Source organism: Andrographis paniculata, unplaced genomic scaffold, assembly GCF_009805555.1.
Source record: "Andrographis paniculata isolate CXL003 unplaced genomic scaffold, ASM980555v1 Contig82END, whole genome shotgun sequence".
Lineage (NCBI taxonomy): Eukaryota > Viridiplantae > Streptophyta > Magnoliopsida > Lamiales > Acanthaceae > Andrographis > Andrographis paniculata.
This window is the reverse complement of record NW_026137620.1, coordinates 2,458,559-2,478,034: the sequence shown is the minus strand read 5'-3', so window position 1 is coordinate 2,478,034 and position 19,476 is coordinate 2,458,559. Positions and strand designations below refer to the sequence as shown.

General features: G+C 33.0%; 3 protein-coding genes across 4 annotated transcripts; 1 reads left to right on the top strand and 2 right to left on the bottom strand.

Annotated features, from left to right (window-relative positions):
* Nucleotides 1-609: 609 nt before the first annotated feature.
* LOC127241366 (F-box/kelch-repeat protein At3g23880-like) lies at nt 610-2,166 on the bottom strand. Its single transcript, XM_051260380.1, has one exon. The coding sequence runs from the start codon at nt 2,126-2,128 to the stop codon at nt 1,013-1,015; it is 1,116 nt and encodes a 371-aa protein (XP_051116337.1). The 5' UTR covers nt 2,129-2,166; the 3' UTR covers nt 610-1,012.
* A 1,846-nt stretch (nt 2,167-4,012) lies between these two features.
* Nucleotides 4,013-7,446, top strand: LOC127241367 (uncharacterized). Its single transcript, XM_051260381.1, has 3 exons — nt 4,013-4,413; nt 6,865-7,198; nt 7,271-7,446. Exons 1-3 carry the CDS (start codon nt 4,082-4,084, stop codon nt 7,334-7,336), a joined length of 732 nt encoding a protein of 243 aa, XP_051116338.1. The 5' UTR covers nt 4,013-4,081; the 3' UTR covers nt 7,337-7,446.
* Nucleotides 7,447-11,217: 3,771 nt separating this feature from the next.
* On the bottom strand, nt 11,218-19,267 carry LOC127241349 (uncharacterized). 2 transcript variants are annotated; one of them, XR_007836505.1, is made up of 9 exons: nt 18,683-19,267; nt 18,064-18,535; nt 16,559-16,676; nt 13,450-13,565; nt 13,127-13,212; nt 12,676-12,788; nt 12,555-12,587; nt 11,654-11,807; nt 11,218-11,483 (listed from the first exon to the last, which is right to left on the bottom strand). XR_007836505.1 is itself a non-coding variant. In XM_051260358.1 (8 exons), exons 1-8 carry the CDS (start codon nt 18,768-18,770, stop codon nt 11,745-11,747), a joined length of 1,089 nt encoding a protein of 362 aa, XP_051116315.1. In that variant the 5' UTR covers nt 18,771-19,267; the 3' UTR covers nt 11,544-11,744. The 2 variants fall into 2 exon arrangements, 1 of the variants encoding a protein (XP_051116315.1); XM_051260358.1 differs by lacking the exon at nt 11,218-11,483 and having other exon boundaries at nt 11,544-11,807.
* Between the last annotated feature and the right edge of the window lie 209 nt (nt 19,268-19,476).

Below are 19,476 nucleotides of genomic sequence, written 5' to 3'. Positions count from 1 at the left end.
GATGAAATTCTGATCCTCCCCGCCGCAGATTGGCCCGCAAACAATCCGCCTATCTACGAATTATGGTGGATTGTGGGTCAATCGGCCCGTTAACCTATTTTGACGGGTCTACTTGGAGATTCCGAATATTCCATGCCAAGTTAACTTCACCCAAATTCATCAAGTGACACACGCAGCAGCTTCAATTCTTCTTAACCCTTACCGGTGGAATAGGATGTTGTCCATACCGTACGTAACCAATCCAATCCAATTGAATCATATCCATACTTTCATACCAACAGTTGCTTTCGCTTCACTTAATTTAATTGGCGTCGCGATGATTCGATAGCATGCATCTCCCTGATCTCCCCCGAGACGAGCCATTGGACTGTCCAAACGATGCCTTATGTGTATTCGGCTGCGGTTTAGGGACACGACTTGACAAATATCTCATATATATATATATATAGAAGGAAACCGTGTCGCAGATGCCTTAGCAACTGCAGCTGTTTCTCTCCCGATTGAATGAATACTTCTTCCGACAGATATCTCTTCGTCAATTAGAGGCCTCGGTCTCTCGACTTTTCGTTTCAGATAGCAGGCTTCACCCTCTTACTTGATTTTGAATTAGCTTAGATCGATCATATTTGGATTAGATAGCTTAGGACTTGGTATTGTTGATGCCTTAAAACGTATTGCCTTTGGTTTTTTAATACTTAGACTTCCTAAACTTGCCTTGTCTATTTGCTACTGGGGAGCTAGCGGATGCAATCAACACTTGACAACAAACAAGTCGCCCGCCGCAATGCCAATGCCAATGCCAAGGGAACGAGCTATGGCCTACGCATATTCACGACAGGAATTTTCATCCATAGAGCTTCAAAAAACTTATCATCGGATACATATGACTTTCAAGAAAAATTTGTCGTCAGTTACAAGTTTTCTACGCGATGCAATGCATATAAAAATAACATCGATAGTTGGAAGATAGTTGTCGCTAAATATCATAGAAAGATGCAAGTGTGTTCTTCCGTCAAGCAGGGGCGAGTGAGACTAGACTTTCGACGTAAACATTGGCTTCGAGGAATGTACCAAAGTTGGCAATCGTAGGACTCACAAACCGGCCATCCACCGGGTCGTAAACCATGAAGCACGATCCGTAAGCCATTAGTACCTCGCCACTTGACCCGAGCCACAACGGCGTCCAAGGATCCGCCATGTAAGGAATACTCACAACTTTCTCCCAAGAATCCCTCACACCATATTTTCTCATCATCCAAACTTCTGCGCTTATTTTCGGGAAGTCGCAAACGACACAAAGGCAATTCATTAACACTCCCAACGACGGCAGAAAACCGCCCTCGACGTAGCGAGGCTGCGCCACAATTCCCGACGACTCGCGGGCCAAGTCGAAGGAGACAATGTCCCAACGGGAATCGAATCCAACTCTCCTCCCCCAATGAAGGCTTCCATTAACAAACTTTCCTACATCATCAAATGGCAGGCCCTCATCGAACGCGGCATCGATTCTTGTCCAAGAATTGGTGTTTAAGCTGTAGACTTTCACCATAGTCTCGTACGACCTGCCGGAATCGCAGAATCCGGAGAGGATTCCGACAACTTTGTAATCCCGGCCGTCGAATCCGAATCCGTACTTGGTTACGAACAGCCCGTTCTTGATCCTGTCGTCGGCGTCGGGCAATTTCCGGGACATCCGCGTGGAGGGGTTCCAGAGGAAGAAATGTCTGCCGTTGACGGCGATGCAGACGAGGCCGTTGCAGGAGCCGACGACGCGGACAGAGTTGTTGGGGGATTTCATAGGATAATCGAAGTCAACGGCGGCGGCGGGGTGTCCGGAGAGCAAGGGAGGCAAGGGGCAGTGTTTGAGGGTGTAGGAGGGCAGGAGAATGGTGGAGATGAGGTGGTGGCGAGGGCATGAGAGAGAGAGTGAGAGAGAGAGAGAGAGATGGGCTGCGATGAAGTGGGGGCTGGAGATGAGAGAGCGCCATGATTTGGAAACGCAGCGGAATCTGAGGAGGGACTTGACGGGCAGCCTTGCGAGGATTTCGGCGAGGACTTCTTCGGGCAGGGGCAGGCTTCCGCCGGCAGAGAATGAGATGGAGGATCGGCGGCGGCGGCGTCCACTCATAATTCGAAATGGAATGGAATCAGCCTATTTCCAAAAATCGGGCATAAATACAAGGTATGTATGTACATAGGGACTTGGGTGTATTTAAGCTTTCTTTCCATAATAAATTCAATTTGCCATTATTTACTCTTCAAATATTTTATAAAATATTACACTAAAAATATATTTTTTTTCTTTCAAAAAAATACTATATAAGTTATTTAGTTTCCACTATTTCAAAATCTTCAAAAGACTAATAAATTATATAACAATAGTAAAAATGTACAAAAACATCTCATATTTAATTTATTACATTAAACTCACATTAATGTCAAATTTGATGATGTTTGATTCTAAATAAAGAACTAAATTATGCAAGTGTTATACATTAAAAAATAAAAAATATTTTAAATAATTTTTTTAAATAAAATAAATAATTGATCAATTATTTATTTTTATAATTTTTTATAAAAATTATATAACAATTTTTTTTAAAAAAAATTATAAAATAAAGGATTAATCAATTATTTATTTCTTTATTTTATTAAAAAAATTATTTACGATATTCTATTTTTTTATTTATATAAAAATTGCTTAAATTTTTATTTATAACCAAAGATCAATTGTGGATAAGAAGATACATCGTGCAAACTTTACATTAATACAAAAGACTTTCACACAATAAATAAAATATATAATATTTTGTGTATTTTTATTAAAATATAAGGAGATATTATATAATTTAACTTTTTTAAAATTTCAAATTTCTTGAGGTTTCTCTAAACAAAGCTTTTGAATTTTAAATAATTGTATAATATAATATAAATAAAATTAATGTAATGTTTAAAATTTAAATTAATTTTTTATATAATATAAAAATAAAATAAAATAAAATAAAATTTAATATAACATTTTAAAATAAATAATAAAAAAAAACCAAAATTCTCCAATCAATAATACCTCTAACGATAGTAGTAGTCTAAAAATCCAAATCGGCATTTATTTCATTCATTTGGATATTTTTTGGATGACATAGGAACCCGCAGCCGCTACTACTCGAAAGTGCGCACGCGATAAACCCCTGGTCGGACCCAATACCCTGCAAACCAGCATTCATTTGGATTTTGGAACACAAAATATTTGTTTGAGGCTATTTATTTATTTTAATTTTTATGTGAAATTTCAATCAGTACTATTTAAAATGGTCTCATTTAAATAATTTGTTTCTATTTATTCATATATTTCACACCCAATTATTAATTAATGTTAACATTTTTATCCTTCTCCCTTTCCCCATATTTTTCAATATTTTTTATTTTTCTTATATACTTTACAATATTTTTAAAACATTAAATAGTTAACACACTTTATTCTATTATATTATTCAAGTAAAAAAAATACATATATATTTTTTTCACTTAGCATATCACCTCATTTTCACTTTATTCTATTCACCTAAATCTTTGTGCCCGAAATTCAAAGGTTGATTTTTATATGGGATGAAGGGGTACTTGTTTCGTTGTGTAAAAATATGCTTATTTTTTTTATACTCTCGTATGTCCAATTTAAAAGGGTTTTTTTTTTATTATTTTGTAATAAATTAAAAAATAATAATATTTTATTGATGAATAAAAATATTTAGCATCATTTTGATATTTTCTTTTTGTACTTTTACGTGTAATGATATATTTTTAATCTGCGGTAAAAATTAAATAATATTATTTTTATATTTGTATGTAATTGTTTTTAGTATAATAGAAAAATATATTTTTTCGTTGGATAAATGAATATATTAAAAAAAATATATATATTTTTTCAAGGCGGCAAGAATATATATTAGAAAAGAAAATGAATGTATTTTTACGTGACAAATAAATTATTTATTTATCGGGATATCATCTTGGACGGAATCACAATTTAAAATTATGTAAGTAAAAAAATGGTGTGCGAAGAAATCCCTGCACGGCAGGCTACATGTTGTTGAGGGCGGCACCCGCAATCCTCCATCAGTATCAGACGCCTAAATCCTCTTTCTCCGGCGCCATCAATCCTCCTCCTTCCCGACTCTGTTCGATCCAATTCCACTCCCGCCGAATCGCATATAGCCCTGCCTTGTTGTCGTATTCATCCCCAATGGCTACTGGCGAGGCGACGGTGCGGTCTTCTCCGGCGGTGATTAATCTGAACCCTATCGACGCCACTCCGGAGACCTTCAAGGAATTCGGGCAGGTAATCGAGGCCTCACCCGACGGGGACGAGTTCGGCCCCGCCGACGCTCAGCTCGACCTCTCCCGCGGCATCCCTAGGTCTTCCCTTTCTCTCTCTCTTATCCTATCATATATTCAGTCAGTCATACATATTAATTTCTGTAATTCTGTTTTAGGTCTTTTGTGCATATGACGATTGCAATCCTGTTATATTAGTAAATTAATTTTGGTCACTAAACTATGAATTCATGTCTTAAACTGATGGGTCCTGTTTGAGCTCTTGCCCTAAACTAAATAAGGAAGAAATTGGATTAAATTAAAGGTGCAACAATAGATTCGATTAGTGTGTGCCCTTATTTGTGCTTTAGCTTAATATTAAAAAAAAAAAAAGGGTGTGTTTGTCTGGGGGTTTGGATTTTGAGTTGGGATTTGAATAGTAAAATTTTTGAATTTGAATAGTGGTATGATGTGATATAAATAAGTAGTGATGTGATGTTATGAATAGTGTAAATCTTTCCAAATCCTTCAAACAAACACATTAGCTTAAATAGTTATTTTGAGTAGTATTTTGTTATGATAATGGTAAGGGTTTGTTTACTTGGAAATTTAATTTTGTATATTTTGGAGTAGTAGTTTTGACATGATGCTTTGAAAGAGAAAATAATATGCTTTAATAGAGGATCGTGAGGATGGCATGGTAAAGAGAGATCGAAACAAACTTCAAGTACATACAGCTTTAGGCTCGAATACTTCTTTAGTTCTTGATGTTCTTGAGGGTGTGTTCTTTTGGAGTTTTTTTTTTAATTGTTCTGTATGGAAGTCTTGATGAGTTTTCAGTAAAAAGATTGAAATCAAACTCCAAAGAGCGCACTCTTAATCTTTTATTGATTTTTCTTCAATGGAAAAAAAAAATGATGTAAATTTTAAAATGAAAGTGTGTGTGTTTTGGGGTATTTTTTGTGTCTGTGTTTTGAGTTTTAATGTATCTTAAATGAAATTTGAATGTGATGTTCATATGAAAAATGAATATTGGATGAGGTGTCTTTTGACGGAAATTAAAAGATTGCACAATTAAAAAAAATAAAAATCATACAAACAGTATTTTTAGTGTTTGTGTTTTTATTTTTCATGTTTTTCAAATTAAATTATTGTTAATTGTGGTGTTATCATTTATCAATAAAAGGAAAATAGATGTTCGATGTGATCTCTTTATAAGAAAATTGAGAAATTGAATAAAAATACTCGAAGGCTCCATTTAGACAGATTTTTGGAGTTTTGAAATTTTGAAAATTGTAAAAAAAAAATAGTATTTAATCTAAAGTTTTGTGAGAGAAAAATGTATAGAGTGTGATGTTCTTAAAAAGTTGAATAGTGCCAAAGTTGAAACTTGGTACATCAAATTTAATTTGCATGTGGTGTTACTTTGGGTTTGTTTACCTGGGTTTGGTTTTCTGTTTTGGTTTTGGGTATTAGTTTTGAACAATGAGTTAGATGCAATGTTTGTATGAGAAAATTCTTGTCTTTTTTTTATAAGTCCCGTAAGGGATGACGATTCAGATACATGTCTTGTCTGCTACACATGGTTCGCCTAGTGTAACTTTCTTTATCGAACCTAGTTTGTAGGCTATTAGGTTCGGCCTTGTTGGGCCTAGAGTTGAATGGCGAAAAAATTAAAACTAAGCTCCTAGACTCAATGTGTTTTACCTAATATTCTTGCAAAAAATTGGCTTTATTCTCTTTCAATATATATGTATATATATTTACAGTCAATCTTTTAATGTTACTCTAAAAACATCAAATTCAGCATTCCTCCTTCATACAAAACATTACGGACAACTATTTTTTCCCTAAAACCATCAATTCAACACTCAATTTTCACTTAGGGTGTGTTTGTTTGAAAGATTTTGTAGGATTTCTACTATTTACTAAATTTTTTTCTCCAAAAAAACATTAAATCAAATACTTATTTTCTATTTTTTATATTATACTAAAAATCAATTTTATATTCAAAATATCACATCAATCCCCCGTTTATATATCCCTAAACCCTTTATATTACATCATGCCACTATTCCAATTCAAAATTTTTACTATTCAAATTCCAAACAAACACACCCTTAGTATATTACACGAGCACAAACACAAAAAAAAAAAAAAAAAAAATCTAAATTTTTATTCAAAACATCGCATTGCATGCCTATTTATATTACATAAAATATTATTTCAATTTAAAATTTTACTATATTCAAACCCCAAACCCTAAAACATATGTCGGAAAAATAGAATATTTACATATGATGTGGAACATAAGTTTAAAACACATTTAGGGAAAAGGTATTTATATAGTGTGAAAACAAGATTAAATACACAATCATAGACATAACTCAGTAGACTAAATATTAGAACTGGAGATTTTTTTCAAATTGTGTTTTGTGCAAAAAGTTTTGATGGCAAAGAACTCCAATTGTGCATTGTTATCTATTAAGTGGTAATTAGCTTAAACTTTTTATAGGATCGACTCCTAACATTGCTGAACTTCAACTCGATCAGGTTCTACATCATGCATATCGAAAACAGGCCTCTCAAGTTTTCAACCATCACGCACCACGCCAGTGTGACCCAATGCCTAGGTTCAATCGGCGGCCACACATGGTATCTTGGAGTTGCAAAGCCATCCATCATAGATCCAACTGAAGGGAAGGCAGCGAATGCAGTGGAATCCCACTGCGGGCATTACTACTCCCCTCCAGTCGTCGATGAAGTGCAGGTTTTCAGAGTGTCGGGTCCCAAGTTTCTGAAGCTTCACCGGGGGACATGGCACGCGGGGCCATTGTTTGTCGCCAAAGCGATGGACTTTTACAACCTGGAACTGAGCAATACCAATGTGAGTGTTCTAAAGTTTCCATTAGAGAAGAAAAGGATGATTTAAAGTTACATATTTGTTTGTTTGGTGCAGGTTGTGGATCATACAACTCATAGCTTTGCCAAGAAGAATAATGTTGTGTTTTCATTTGATGAGTAAGAATATTGGCTGTTTTGTGTTGTGTTGTGTTGTAGTTTCATCAATAAACTCTGTTGTTATTCTTGTATTGTACATTGTTTGTTTGTATTTGAATATATATGCTTTCCACAGCTCTTACGGTTTTTTTTTTTTTTTTTGCTTATTGGTTGCGATGGTCTTTTTTCGCCATTAGTTATTGATAATATTTTTCGCTATGGAGTTTTTGAATTACTTTAGCAATTATGATGCAATGTCTAAATAATAGAAATTTTTGCTCAATTTTTATAGATCACTTGTGGATTTTGTTACTTTGCCTGTTAAAAAGAAAAACTTTTCTAAATAAACAGAGGGGTTTGTTTTTTGAAAAAAAACTAGAGTTAGTATTAATTAAACCCTTAATTAGATAGCAATATATGGCACAGACATGACCTGACTTGACCATCGAATTAAATTATCTAGGTGCATCCCGCCTATAAAACAAACAGCGTATCCTATTGTCACGAACTGACATTTCTGCTTCAGGTTCTTGGTCATAGTCCGTCCTATATGTGCAAGCCTTTGTACTGTATAGCTAATTAACGGCATATGTCTTTGTGCATGTACTTGTTCCGCATATTTCACTCACATTATATGGTATGCCTAAGCTTGTTGCGCATAAGGGACGGCTGGTTTAGACCTTTGGTCTGAGCGTCGGGCGTGTCAGCTTCCGGTACATTACAAATGGTATTAGAGTCGACTTTGACGTTGGTGACGAACGAAGCGGACGGGTCAGTAGTTCTCCGAAAGAAAGCATGCTGAGGGCATGTCAAGGAAAGACATATCTTAAGTGAGGTTGGACGTTCCAAAGTGGAGTGCTCCTTAGAGAAAGGGAGTATGCTCGACCATGCTAGTATGCCAAGACGGGCAAGCTTTGTTCGTGAGGGAGGAGCCACATTAGGGACAATCTTCGGGCGAAAAATGCAAAAGCCGCAACATGGGTGTCCCGAATAGTGTACGGAGACGAGCGGCGGAGTGGGCGAGTTGTGGACCGGTTATGGAAAATCTCACTGGCGCTTGGTAAGCACAAAAAGTGGTGCGCACAAAAGGGTCAATGGAGTGACGCCTGGAAGCATGCCGAATGTACAAGAAACAACGTCGGTGCACTCAGGTGGCGTCGCACGAGAGTGTTTGCGACTTGGAGGGGGAATGTCATGGACTGACATTTCTGCCCCAGGTTCTTGGCCATATTCCGTCGCATGTGTGCAAGTCTTTGTCCTGTACGGCTTATCAACGACATATGTCTTTGTGCATATCTTTATTTAGCACATTTTTTGGCCTTTGGCCTGGGCGCAGGGCGTGTTAGTTTTCGGCACGTTCAATATAACCAAAATTTATCAATTTTGCTCATAATATAAAAAAAAAAAACTCATCAATTTGAGTCTTATTATAAACAATTTCAATCAATTTTGGTTACACTGTTAAAAAAAAAACTAACGGAAATTGCTCACGTTGACGTAACGGGGTTGATGTGGCAGCCGACTTGGAAACTACATGGCTATGTTGTCATGCGGCCATGTATAATTCATTATACAATTATACATGGTCATGTTTAATTCTACACGGCCGTATACTTTTCTATTTTGGTTTAAAATTTTTTTTTTTAAAAAAAAAATTTTGAATTTAGAATAGTTGATATAGTTAAAATTAAAAAAATCAACCGTAATTATAATATAATTAAAATGTATCAATTTTAATTCAAATATAAAAAAAAATTTATAGGACATTTTCTTTTGGAAGATTTTACTTAAAATTCTAATATTCATAAAAAAAAATTTCTTTTACAAACATTCAATTACATAACTATTTTTTATTTTTTTATGTTATATTGAAAATTATTTTATATTTTATTAAAATTTCAACGTAGATATATATAATTTGTATTGAAATGTAAACTTAATTACTATAATATGCAAAAATAAAAAATAATTGTGCAATTGAATAGTTTTAAGAGGAAATATTTTGGTAAATAGTAGAATTTTAGGAAAATCTTATAAAAGAACATACTTATAAATTTTTATATTTGAACTAAAATGATACATTTTAATTAAATTAGGATTATTATTGATTTTTTTCTATTTTAACTATATCAACTATTTTAAATTTAAAATAATTTTTTAAAATAAATTATAACAAAAATAGAAAGGTACACGGGTGTGTAGAATTAAATATGACCGTATGACAACATGACTGTGTATAATTGTATATGGTCGTATAGTTTCCAGATCAGCTACCACGTCAATCCCGTTACATCCACGCCAGGAATTTCCGTAAATTTTTTAACCGGACAAAAATTGATTAAAATTGTTTATAATGGACTAACATTGATAAGTTTTTTTTATATTATGACCAAAATTGATAATTTTATTTATATTAAAACCAAATTTTTTTTTTCTATAAATAAATATTGATATAATATTTTAAATATAATATAAAAAAATCATAATTGTTTGATTGAATGTAATAAATATTTGTAATATAATATAAAAATAACTATAATTATTTGATTAGTTATTTTCAAAGGGAAAATGATTTTGAATAATAAAATATGTTGTAAGTTCACAAAAAACATAAATCTTCACACGAAATTCAAAATCTAAATAATAAAATTTTAAAATTTTGATTTGAAATTCTTTTATACAAAACATAAAAAAATTATATTGATAATATATAAAATAATATTTGTAGTGAATTATTGACTTTGGTGATATAATAAAATATAAATATTATATATTGAAGATCGTGTCCAACATAAAATTGGTTGAAAAAATAACCGTAAGTTTTGATTTTTAATAATAATTTTTTTTATATTAAAATATTTTTTTGATAGATAAAGTCGTAATATTTTGAATATAAAATAATTTTTTAGTATAATATAAAAAAATAAAAAATATATATTTAATTTAATTTTTGAATTTTTTTAGAATAATAAATAATCTACCAATCTAGCAAACAAATACTGAAATAAACAAGTTCAGTAAGAAATAACCTGGTGGCGTGGTGAGTGTAAAATCATAGGTTCAAACGAAAGGCAACGAAGAAAAAAAAAAAAAAAAAAACACAGAAATAAACAAACTATTTGTTCACTTTTGTATTTTTCAATGTCGGTAAATAAATAGAATATATATTATGTTAATATACGTGTGTGTATATATATATATTATATTTTTCTAATATTTATAGAAAATCATATTACTCTTATTATATTTATAGAAAATGATATTACTCTTAAAAAATATATATATATATATTGAGTAAACAAAACAAAAGAGAAAAATCAAGTTATAGAATTTAAATAAATACCACAATAATAATACAAACATTCTACATAAAATTTCACACAGAATATATCAATCCATAAAACTGAAGAATGAAAGCAGAACATAAATCCTCGGGTTTGGTTTTGTTTCTTTATACATTTTTTTTATTTATTTAATTTTCATTTGAATAATATTTCGATATATTGAAAAAACTATATTGGTTTCTATTAAAAATCTTATAACCATTTTGATTTCAAACCAAATCCACACCCCCCATTAGTTTTAGTTTGTATTTTTCATCTAAATTTTAATTCAAATATTTTTAAAAAATAATACTCCTTCCTTGTGGCTTTGCCATATATATATATATATATCTATTTCCGTTCGTCCCAAACACATAAATTTCTTTTTCTCAATATCACTACTTTACAAGCACTGAACCATTTTTCGTCAAAAGTAAATATATATATATATATATACCTTAGAACAGAAAAGAGGGAATATATTTTTATAACAAACTACACGAATCAAATACCAATTATTTTGATTAAAATTTAAAACCAAAAACATCTGTACAAGTAAAAGCTTCTCCGGTGATGCCAAAACTTAATAAATTCCAGTCAAAATCGTTATAGATCAAATAGTGAGACATATTCCCGAGTTTGATTCCGGGTGAATATGTGTGGTGTAAAAAAATAAAATAAACAAATTACAATTTATCCTTTAAAATAGGCCAGATATTAGAAATGAACTCAAAGGATCATCAAAGTACAAATTTACCTAAGGAATACCGAAAATATTTATATTTTTTTCGAAATACTGTACCTGACGCAAGAAGAGGATTGCATTAGTTTTGCGCACCTCGACCCTTCCTGCATCGATTCAAAACGAGTTTTTCCACCAAAATTGTCATCCAACCAAATGAAAATCAATTCAAGTATAAAATCCACCATCATACTAATATATATATATATATATTCGAGATTCAATTCATGGCAACGGCATAATAGTAAAGGTAATAGTAATAATTCACAACCAACACCTTTAAAATGGCGTTCATCACCAGTCATTCATTTCTTTCAAACATCAATATAACCAGTCTTGCCGTTGGTAATCAGTTGATCGACCGAGCATCAATCCTCCTCAAATGAAGAAATGGGGAGCGCCTCTGCAAACGCTGCTTTATAAACGTCGATCTGCCACCCAACAAAAGGAAATTAATTGAGCGAGCAATTCGACATTTAACGTAAGGAAATTGAGCAACTTACCAATGGCCCTCTAAAGCTGTTAAATGAACCGAAGAACTCGAGAGCCAAATTTGATCCGACTTATTAATAGCTTGACTCGACTTATTTATACAAATAAACGAGCCGAGCTCAATCTTGAAAATTATTATTTCTATAAACAAGCCAAGCTCAAGCTTGGGTTGCAGATAGCTTAACTGAACTCTTGTTAGTGATAATATATTTACATATTATAATTTTTTATATCAAATTTTGTATTTATTAATAAAATTTGAATATTTTATTATAACAGATTATGAATAAAACTATATATATATTTTAAATTTGTATATTAAAAAAATATAAATGATATGTATAAAATTCGAGTCGAACTCAAGCTTGAATTTGAGCTTAACGAGCTGCGCGCAAACCACTATTTTAGCTCGAATTTTTAAAAAGTTAAGAGTCGAACCTATACTGCTAACAAATTCAAATCGAGTTCGGACAATAGATACTCAAGTTCGCTCGGCTCGTTTACCAGCCCAATAGCCACCCTATTCCAATGCTTCAGAAAACTATAGACCACAATTTATCATTAACCTCAAAGCCGACAGCTACATACCATACTTCTTAAGATTGCATTACGATTAACGCATCATATTTCAGTACAATAATTACTTAGCACATAGGAGGCAAAAGTAGACAAAGCAATCTGTTTACCTTTAATGCTGATGTGACCTCCCCACCACCAGCCTAGTTTCAAAGTTAGAGACATCAACAGAAATCAGATCTTTTCAATACAACTAGAAGATTAATTCCAAGCCTCCAGAAATTCACATACCTCAAATCGTTTCTCCACCCACGGTATACGGTCCCAGCTATTGGATTTTACTAATTTCCACGGAACATAAGGAACTCGGACCACCTCTACAGGCTGTACAACCTTAAGACTATCTGTAAATGGAGCAAAAATCAGCATATTTCTGCATAATCTTTTCATTTTCTGATAATGTTTTACAAATCAATATCATAATAATGCAAGGGTGCACTTGATGGCCGACAGCTGCATTCCTAAAAGCAGTTACAGAATAAAAAACCGAGGCATCTCTAAAAGGAGATAAGAACATTTCAAGACATCATCTGCAATGGCAATCTACAGCAAACCATCATGAAGTAAAAGAAAAAGTTACACAATTAAAATTAGAAGTTGCAATAAATAGCACAGCTGGAAGTCATGGAATTCTGTGTAATTATGCGACTGCCAAAAGTTATGATCCCACAAACAGACTTACTTGTGACGAATGCTTCTGCCCACAGTTCACGCTTTGACCATAAAGGTGCAACTTCCCGAAAAAGTATGCCGAGTCTCACGCATGCTCTGCATGGGTTTAGAATTGTGAACAACAACGATTTTCTCTAACAAGACTTTCTGTTCACAACAACCATATCTTCATAATCCATGTGTTTATATGCCATATATGAATTCTCAGCATGTTTGTGGACATTTTAAATATATACATACATAAATACAAGAGTGATTGATGAAAAAGATGCGACCACGTATGTTTAAAGGCTGCGAGGAATAGAGAATGTTTCTCAGAAGGAACGAACTTACTCTTTTATCTCTTGGCGTATTATTCCTGGAAGGACACCATCTTTTACAGGTGCTGTCTGAACTTCAAAAGATAGAAAGTCTGGCAAATTACGTTTCCCAGCATCGTATTCTTCCTCCTGAAGCCATAATTTCAAGAAACATCTCAACTTATTAAGTACAGTATAGTACAAAGACCACATATGCCTATCAAATATATGTTATGCATGATAAAGCTTTATATTAGAACAAAAACAAACACACTTTCAAGATACTGGACATCATAAGTTTTTCAATCATAAATTGGAAGCAGAACGTGGAAGTACTAAAATATGCTTTTACAGAAAGGTCTTCAACAAATAATGACAACAATGCTCAAGCTCAAAATAGCGGGAGAACACACCATCTAGGAGACCAGAAGGAAAATGATACTCCCTCTGTCATGTAAAAATAGGCTCATTTGGTTTGGACACAGGTTTTAATATGGTGTGTACTTTTTGCCTTATATAATAGAAAAAATAGAGAAATAATTAAAATAGTAAACCGTAGTATGATATTATGCTATAAAAACAAAGAAAAAGGCCAGGCCTATTTTTTTATGACAAACAAATAAAGAAAGTGGGCGTATTTTTTATGACCGGGAGTAGATTGTGTACCAAATGATTTGACTTATAGGTGAACGTTATTTTAGGTAGTGAAACGCTTTCGCTTCAAAACAGATTAAAAAAGAAGGGGGATGCATAATTGGATTCTCTTTTTCACTTAATTTATAAACACACAATTTAGACAAATGATTAACTCACTTAATTAGTGTAGCAAACTCATAATAATCAAGTTTAAAAGAAACTTAACTCAATTCCTTGTTTACTATGCAGCCAAATGAAGCACCACCATAGTAACTATGCAGCTAAGTAAATGAAGACCATAGTAACCCAATGATCCTTATTCATTACGTAAATTATCAAATTTATGTAGGTTAATGCATGTGAAAGCTTGTGTATTGAATTCCTGTGAGAGCATAAAACTTCTGTATTAACATAAGTTGCGTGACATTCAATAGCAAAGTCCAAAAGAACCTTCAAGAAATAGAAAGACCAGATTGGCAAACAATTTTGACCATATTCAAACCTCCTTAGAACCGAACTTGATGAATCTTTCAAAAAATGAAACCCCTACAAGTCAATACACCAATACCTACCAACATTTTGATAATAAGCATTCCTAAGGTTAGAAAATTTTCCTTTTTCCCCATTATACCACCACCTCTCGTAAGTAAGCCATTGTTGTTTACAAAGCGACACAAAATGGAACAAGGAAATCTTATTGCTTGTGAATACATTTGACAAAATTTCTTACTCACTCACACTCTTGAACTATTGCTAACTATAATATTTTGGTTTACAAGTGAAATACTTTTATACATTTGACAAATTTTCTAATTATTCTTCTCCCCTCGTATACCTTCTAGAGGATCACCTATTTATTCAAGTTTATGGTTGCCAACAGCCATAACCCTCATACACCTTCTAGAGGATCTCCTGTGGACAACCATACAACCATGGGGACATAATGGCGAACACAGCTCACTGTGTATGAATATTTAGAACTTTATATATCATATCTTATAAGTATTAAATAATCAGATTTCTAGTAATAAAGAACTATACAATAAACAATAATGTAATACACTAATCCAATGTTTCATTAAGGTATTTGGGTCCGGTATAGTTATAGGCCTGATATAATAGTAGCCACTTATAGGAATTATAATACAGTCCAAAAAGCTACTATTATTTTATCCTATCAATAAAATGTCCAAATTGTCCTTCCCTTCCCTTCCTTAAAATGTCCAAATTGTAATAATTTTTTAAAATAAATGTTATAGTGAAAAAAATATTAGAATCATTTTATATAAATAAATAACAATCTTTTTGTTTAATAGTTATTTGAAATTTATTTTGATTTCTTTTAATATTTTTAAATAATGAAATATAAGGCGGCGAGAATAAGATATAAAATATATCTTAAAATTAATTTTTATATAATGAATAATAATAAAAAATAAAAAAAAAAAAAAACTATATCAAATTATATATATGCCATAATAATATTATAATTATATTTTAATTTATTGTTATATATCATATTGCTTTATTTAGAAAGAAAATTGTATAAAATACATTACACTCCAATATAAATGTATAAAATAAGACTACGAAGGGTATTTTGAACAAAACGAATAATCGTATCACATGATAAAAAAAAATAAACATAACATAACTTTATCCAATATTTAATAAAATGAAGTCATTATTATATTAATTAATCCATTAATTATTGAATCTATTTGAATAATCCTAGGGATTATACTACTATCCTTTAAACTAACCGGCATCCTAAGACTAAATAAATAAAAAAATAACACCAGTTTAGTGTGGAATCAGGGGCACTAAAGCAGATTACAAGATGAAAAATAGTTAAAGCCTAAATCCATGAATAAATACACCGACAGTGGGATGAAGTGGCTAGACAAAGTGGCGGACAGCAGCAGCAAGACCAGGAGAGAGCAGGGAAGAGAGAGTAGAGAAGAGAGAAAGGATGACAAGTTAGGATTTGATCGGGCTCAAGGGTTTAGGGGCTCAGGTAGGTGTGGTTTGGGGCTTGGGCTTACCAGGGCTAGGGGTTGGGCTAGAGACTATCAACATTATGGGTTAGCCTGGACAGTGACATGGCATTGCCATGGCGTCACCGTAGTGTCGCCAAGGCGTCGCCACGTCGCCTTGTTTAATGAGGCGAGCTGACGAGTCTTAGTGTTTCCTAGAAAGCATCAAGACACCATGGTGTCGCCAATTTATTAAAGTTTATGGTTTCCAACAGACATAACCCACATTTCAATTCAATCTTGATTCTTGACTATTAGAGTCAATTAAATATACCCGTGATGCTAAACCATCAACAATAAAAACAAGTTAGCAAATAATTTTAAAAAAACCGACCAAAGTCAATTTAGATTTGATTGACTAAATAACTCATGTAATTCAAAATCACATCCTGAATGTACTTACTAATGGCACGATAACTCTAGCAAAGAACGACAGCATTCAACAAAGGGAATTTTCACAAGTATCCTCACCTTCCAAGAAACAACGAAAAAGTTCGACACGCAGCCTTCTAAAATGTGTTCGCCATCTTCGGACAATAGAAGTTCAGTAAAAGAAGGTGGCCTCAGCTTCTCCAGACGCTTCCTTACCCTAGAGTCACTAGCATTATCAAACAGTGGAGATATGCGCAAATAAACTACAAGCACCAATCTAAAACCTATGAAATAGTTATTATCTAGCTAGAGAGTGCCACATAATAGTTATTATCTTCCTGAATTATGATAATTCAGGTCGCACAAACTGAAACACCATCGTTAATCAAATTTGGTTGAATTGATTTTTGGGTTCTCACATGCAACACGTGTTTATAACAAGCATCTTCGAGTCAACTAAACGAATCTAAAAAGCATTCAAAACTAATCTAATAATTGGATATTACACGTGTTTATAACAAGCCATCTTCGAGTCAACTAAACGAGTCTAAAAAGCATTCAAAACTAATCTAACAATTGGATATTACACGTGTTCATAACAAGCCATCTTCAAGTCAACTAAACGAGTCTAAAAAGCATTCAAAACCAATCTAATAATTGGATATTACACGTGTTCATAACAAGCCATCTTCGAGTCAACTAAACGAGTCTAAAAAGCATTCAAAACCAATCTAATAATTGGATATTACACGTGTTCATAACAAGCCATCTTCGAGTCAACTAAACGAGTCTAAAAAGCATTCAAAACCAATCTAATAATTGGATATTACACGTGTTCATAACAAGCCATCTTCGAGTCAACTAAACGAGTCTAAAAAGCATTAAAAACTAATCTAACAATTAGATATTACACGTGTTTATAACAAGCCATCTTCGAGTCAACTAAATCAGTCTAAAAAGCATTCAAAACTAATCTAATAATTGGATATTAATTGCTCAAGATCAAGTTTAAGTTCAAACTAGTATATACCAAACAAATGAAACTCATGCTAGAAATTCCTATAATACCCACTAGTTTTTAACAAAAGCACAGTCTGCACCTCAGGGCGAGAGATTCTTCCATTTTCCACTCTCATATTTTAATAGTATTTCTATCTTTCGAAAAAAAAAAAGAAAAAAAAAAAGAAATTGTATATTTTAAATTTTTATAAAATTCTATATGATATCCATACTGAACATTTTAATTTCAACTATTCATATTCTCAATCAAAAGTTATTTGTATTTGTTCAGTAAATGTAGGTAAAAGGTATATATTGAGTTCATAGCTAATATAACATACAGATAGAGAGAAGAAACGAAAGATACCAACTTTTGGCTTCTCTCCTGTGAATTGTATTAACTAGTAGGTTCGAAGCGTGCATTAAGTAGATTGAATCGACCTGCTCAACTCCATTAGTGATTGAATACTATTGACACCACAATTCGAATGGTTTAATTGAGTCAAGGAAGTGTAGCTGTTCAAGCTAACGAATTGATCATTTCAGTTAATAACTCAAATCCCAAAAACATTAGATAAGAATAAACAAACAATATGATATCTTACCTGACCCAATCTGAATACTTTGCTTCAGCATATTCCCTGCGTCGACCCACCACAGCCAAACGTGCAGGATCCTCTCTAACCGGAGCATATTGTCCTATATGCATATACACATCAATTGCCTCACAAATCCTTCCTTCTTCCAAAATAACCCTCATCTCATCCGGATTCTCAAAATGCCCACCCACAAGGGTTGTTATGGACAGTTCCTCAGTAATCCTCTCTTTCGAAAGATAACATATTGCTTTCTTCAAACAATCATAAACCAAAGAAGGAACTACCGAGTCCCACGCCACTGTCCCAGTCGGGAATCTCCAAATTGGGGACGTAGGGCCGCCGGTGTTTCCAAATAAAAGATTAGGATTTTCTTTCAACAGCAATTTGAAAGAATTTGAAAGCCTGCACATATGCTTTTCCCATAACATGAGACATGGGCCCTTGCCAAAGGTGACTGTCCGAAAAGTTGTATAAGCACCTGAATGTCACAACTAATTCATTATCGGAATCCATAAATAAATAGCTTTCCAACATATAGAAGCTAAATTGTAACTATCCAACATACACCACCACTGTCACCCAAACCCTAATTCATTCGTTCCCAGGCCTAATATTAGAAATGTACCTGGACGAGCTTCTAGAAAAGCTGCAACCGGTGTGTCCTTCTCTGGTAAAACCGCACCGTTTTTGAAAATCCAACTGCTTTGAGACATGATCGTCGTTTTTTGAAAAACCAACAGCACCGCTCACTGTTTGGACCAGAGAGAGGATGACGAAGACGACAGATAATCGGGGCAGAGGAAGATGAAGACGATCGAAGAAAGCTAAGTTAGGGAAGAGGACGATAAAGTTGCTCCGGCGTTCCGAAACGAAGGTTCCGGTACCGAACTTACTTCCAACAGCAGCGGGGTGAAATCGCGAAGAAGAGAAGGAAAAGAACGGGGAAGAAGAAGAAACAAGAAGTGGGTGGGGTGTGCAGCGGTGGGAATTTGGGGAGAAGAGGACAATGGATGGATGGATGGGTCGGTGGGGAGGAGAAGACGATGGATGGGTCGGCCACTGTACTTAGGTTTAAGGTGATGTAGTAATATAGGCTGTTTTTGTTTGTCGCTTTTTTTTTATTTTTTTATGAGGTGGAAACGGTATTGGGTATTTGTTTGTCCTTAATTCACGGTAATATTTATTTTATTTTTTTAAAAAATTATAATATTTTTAAATTTAAATATAATTAATAATATATATATATATTTCATTTTAAATAAAAAAATAAATAATTATTTTTCTCTAATCACATTATTTAATATTCAAATTATTTTACAAAATATAATTATACTCTAATATTAAAATATTTTTAATTTTTATTTAAATATTACACATTAAAATTATTTTAACTATTAAATGAACAATTACTTCACGCTT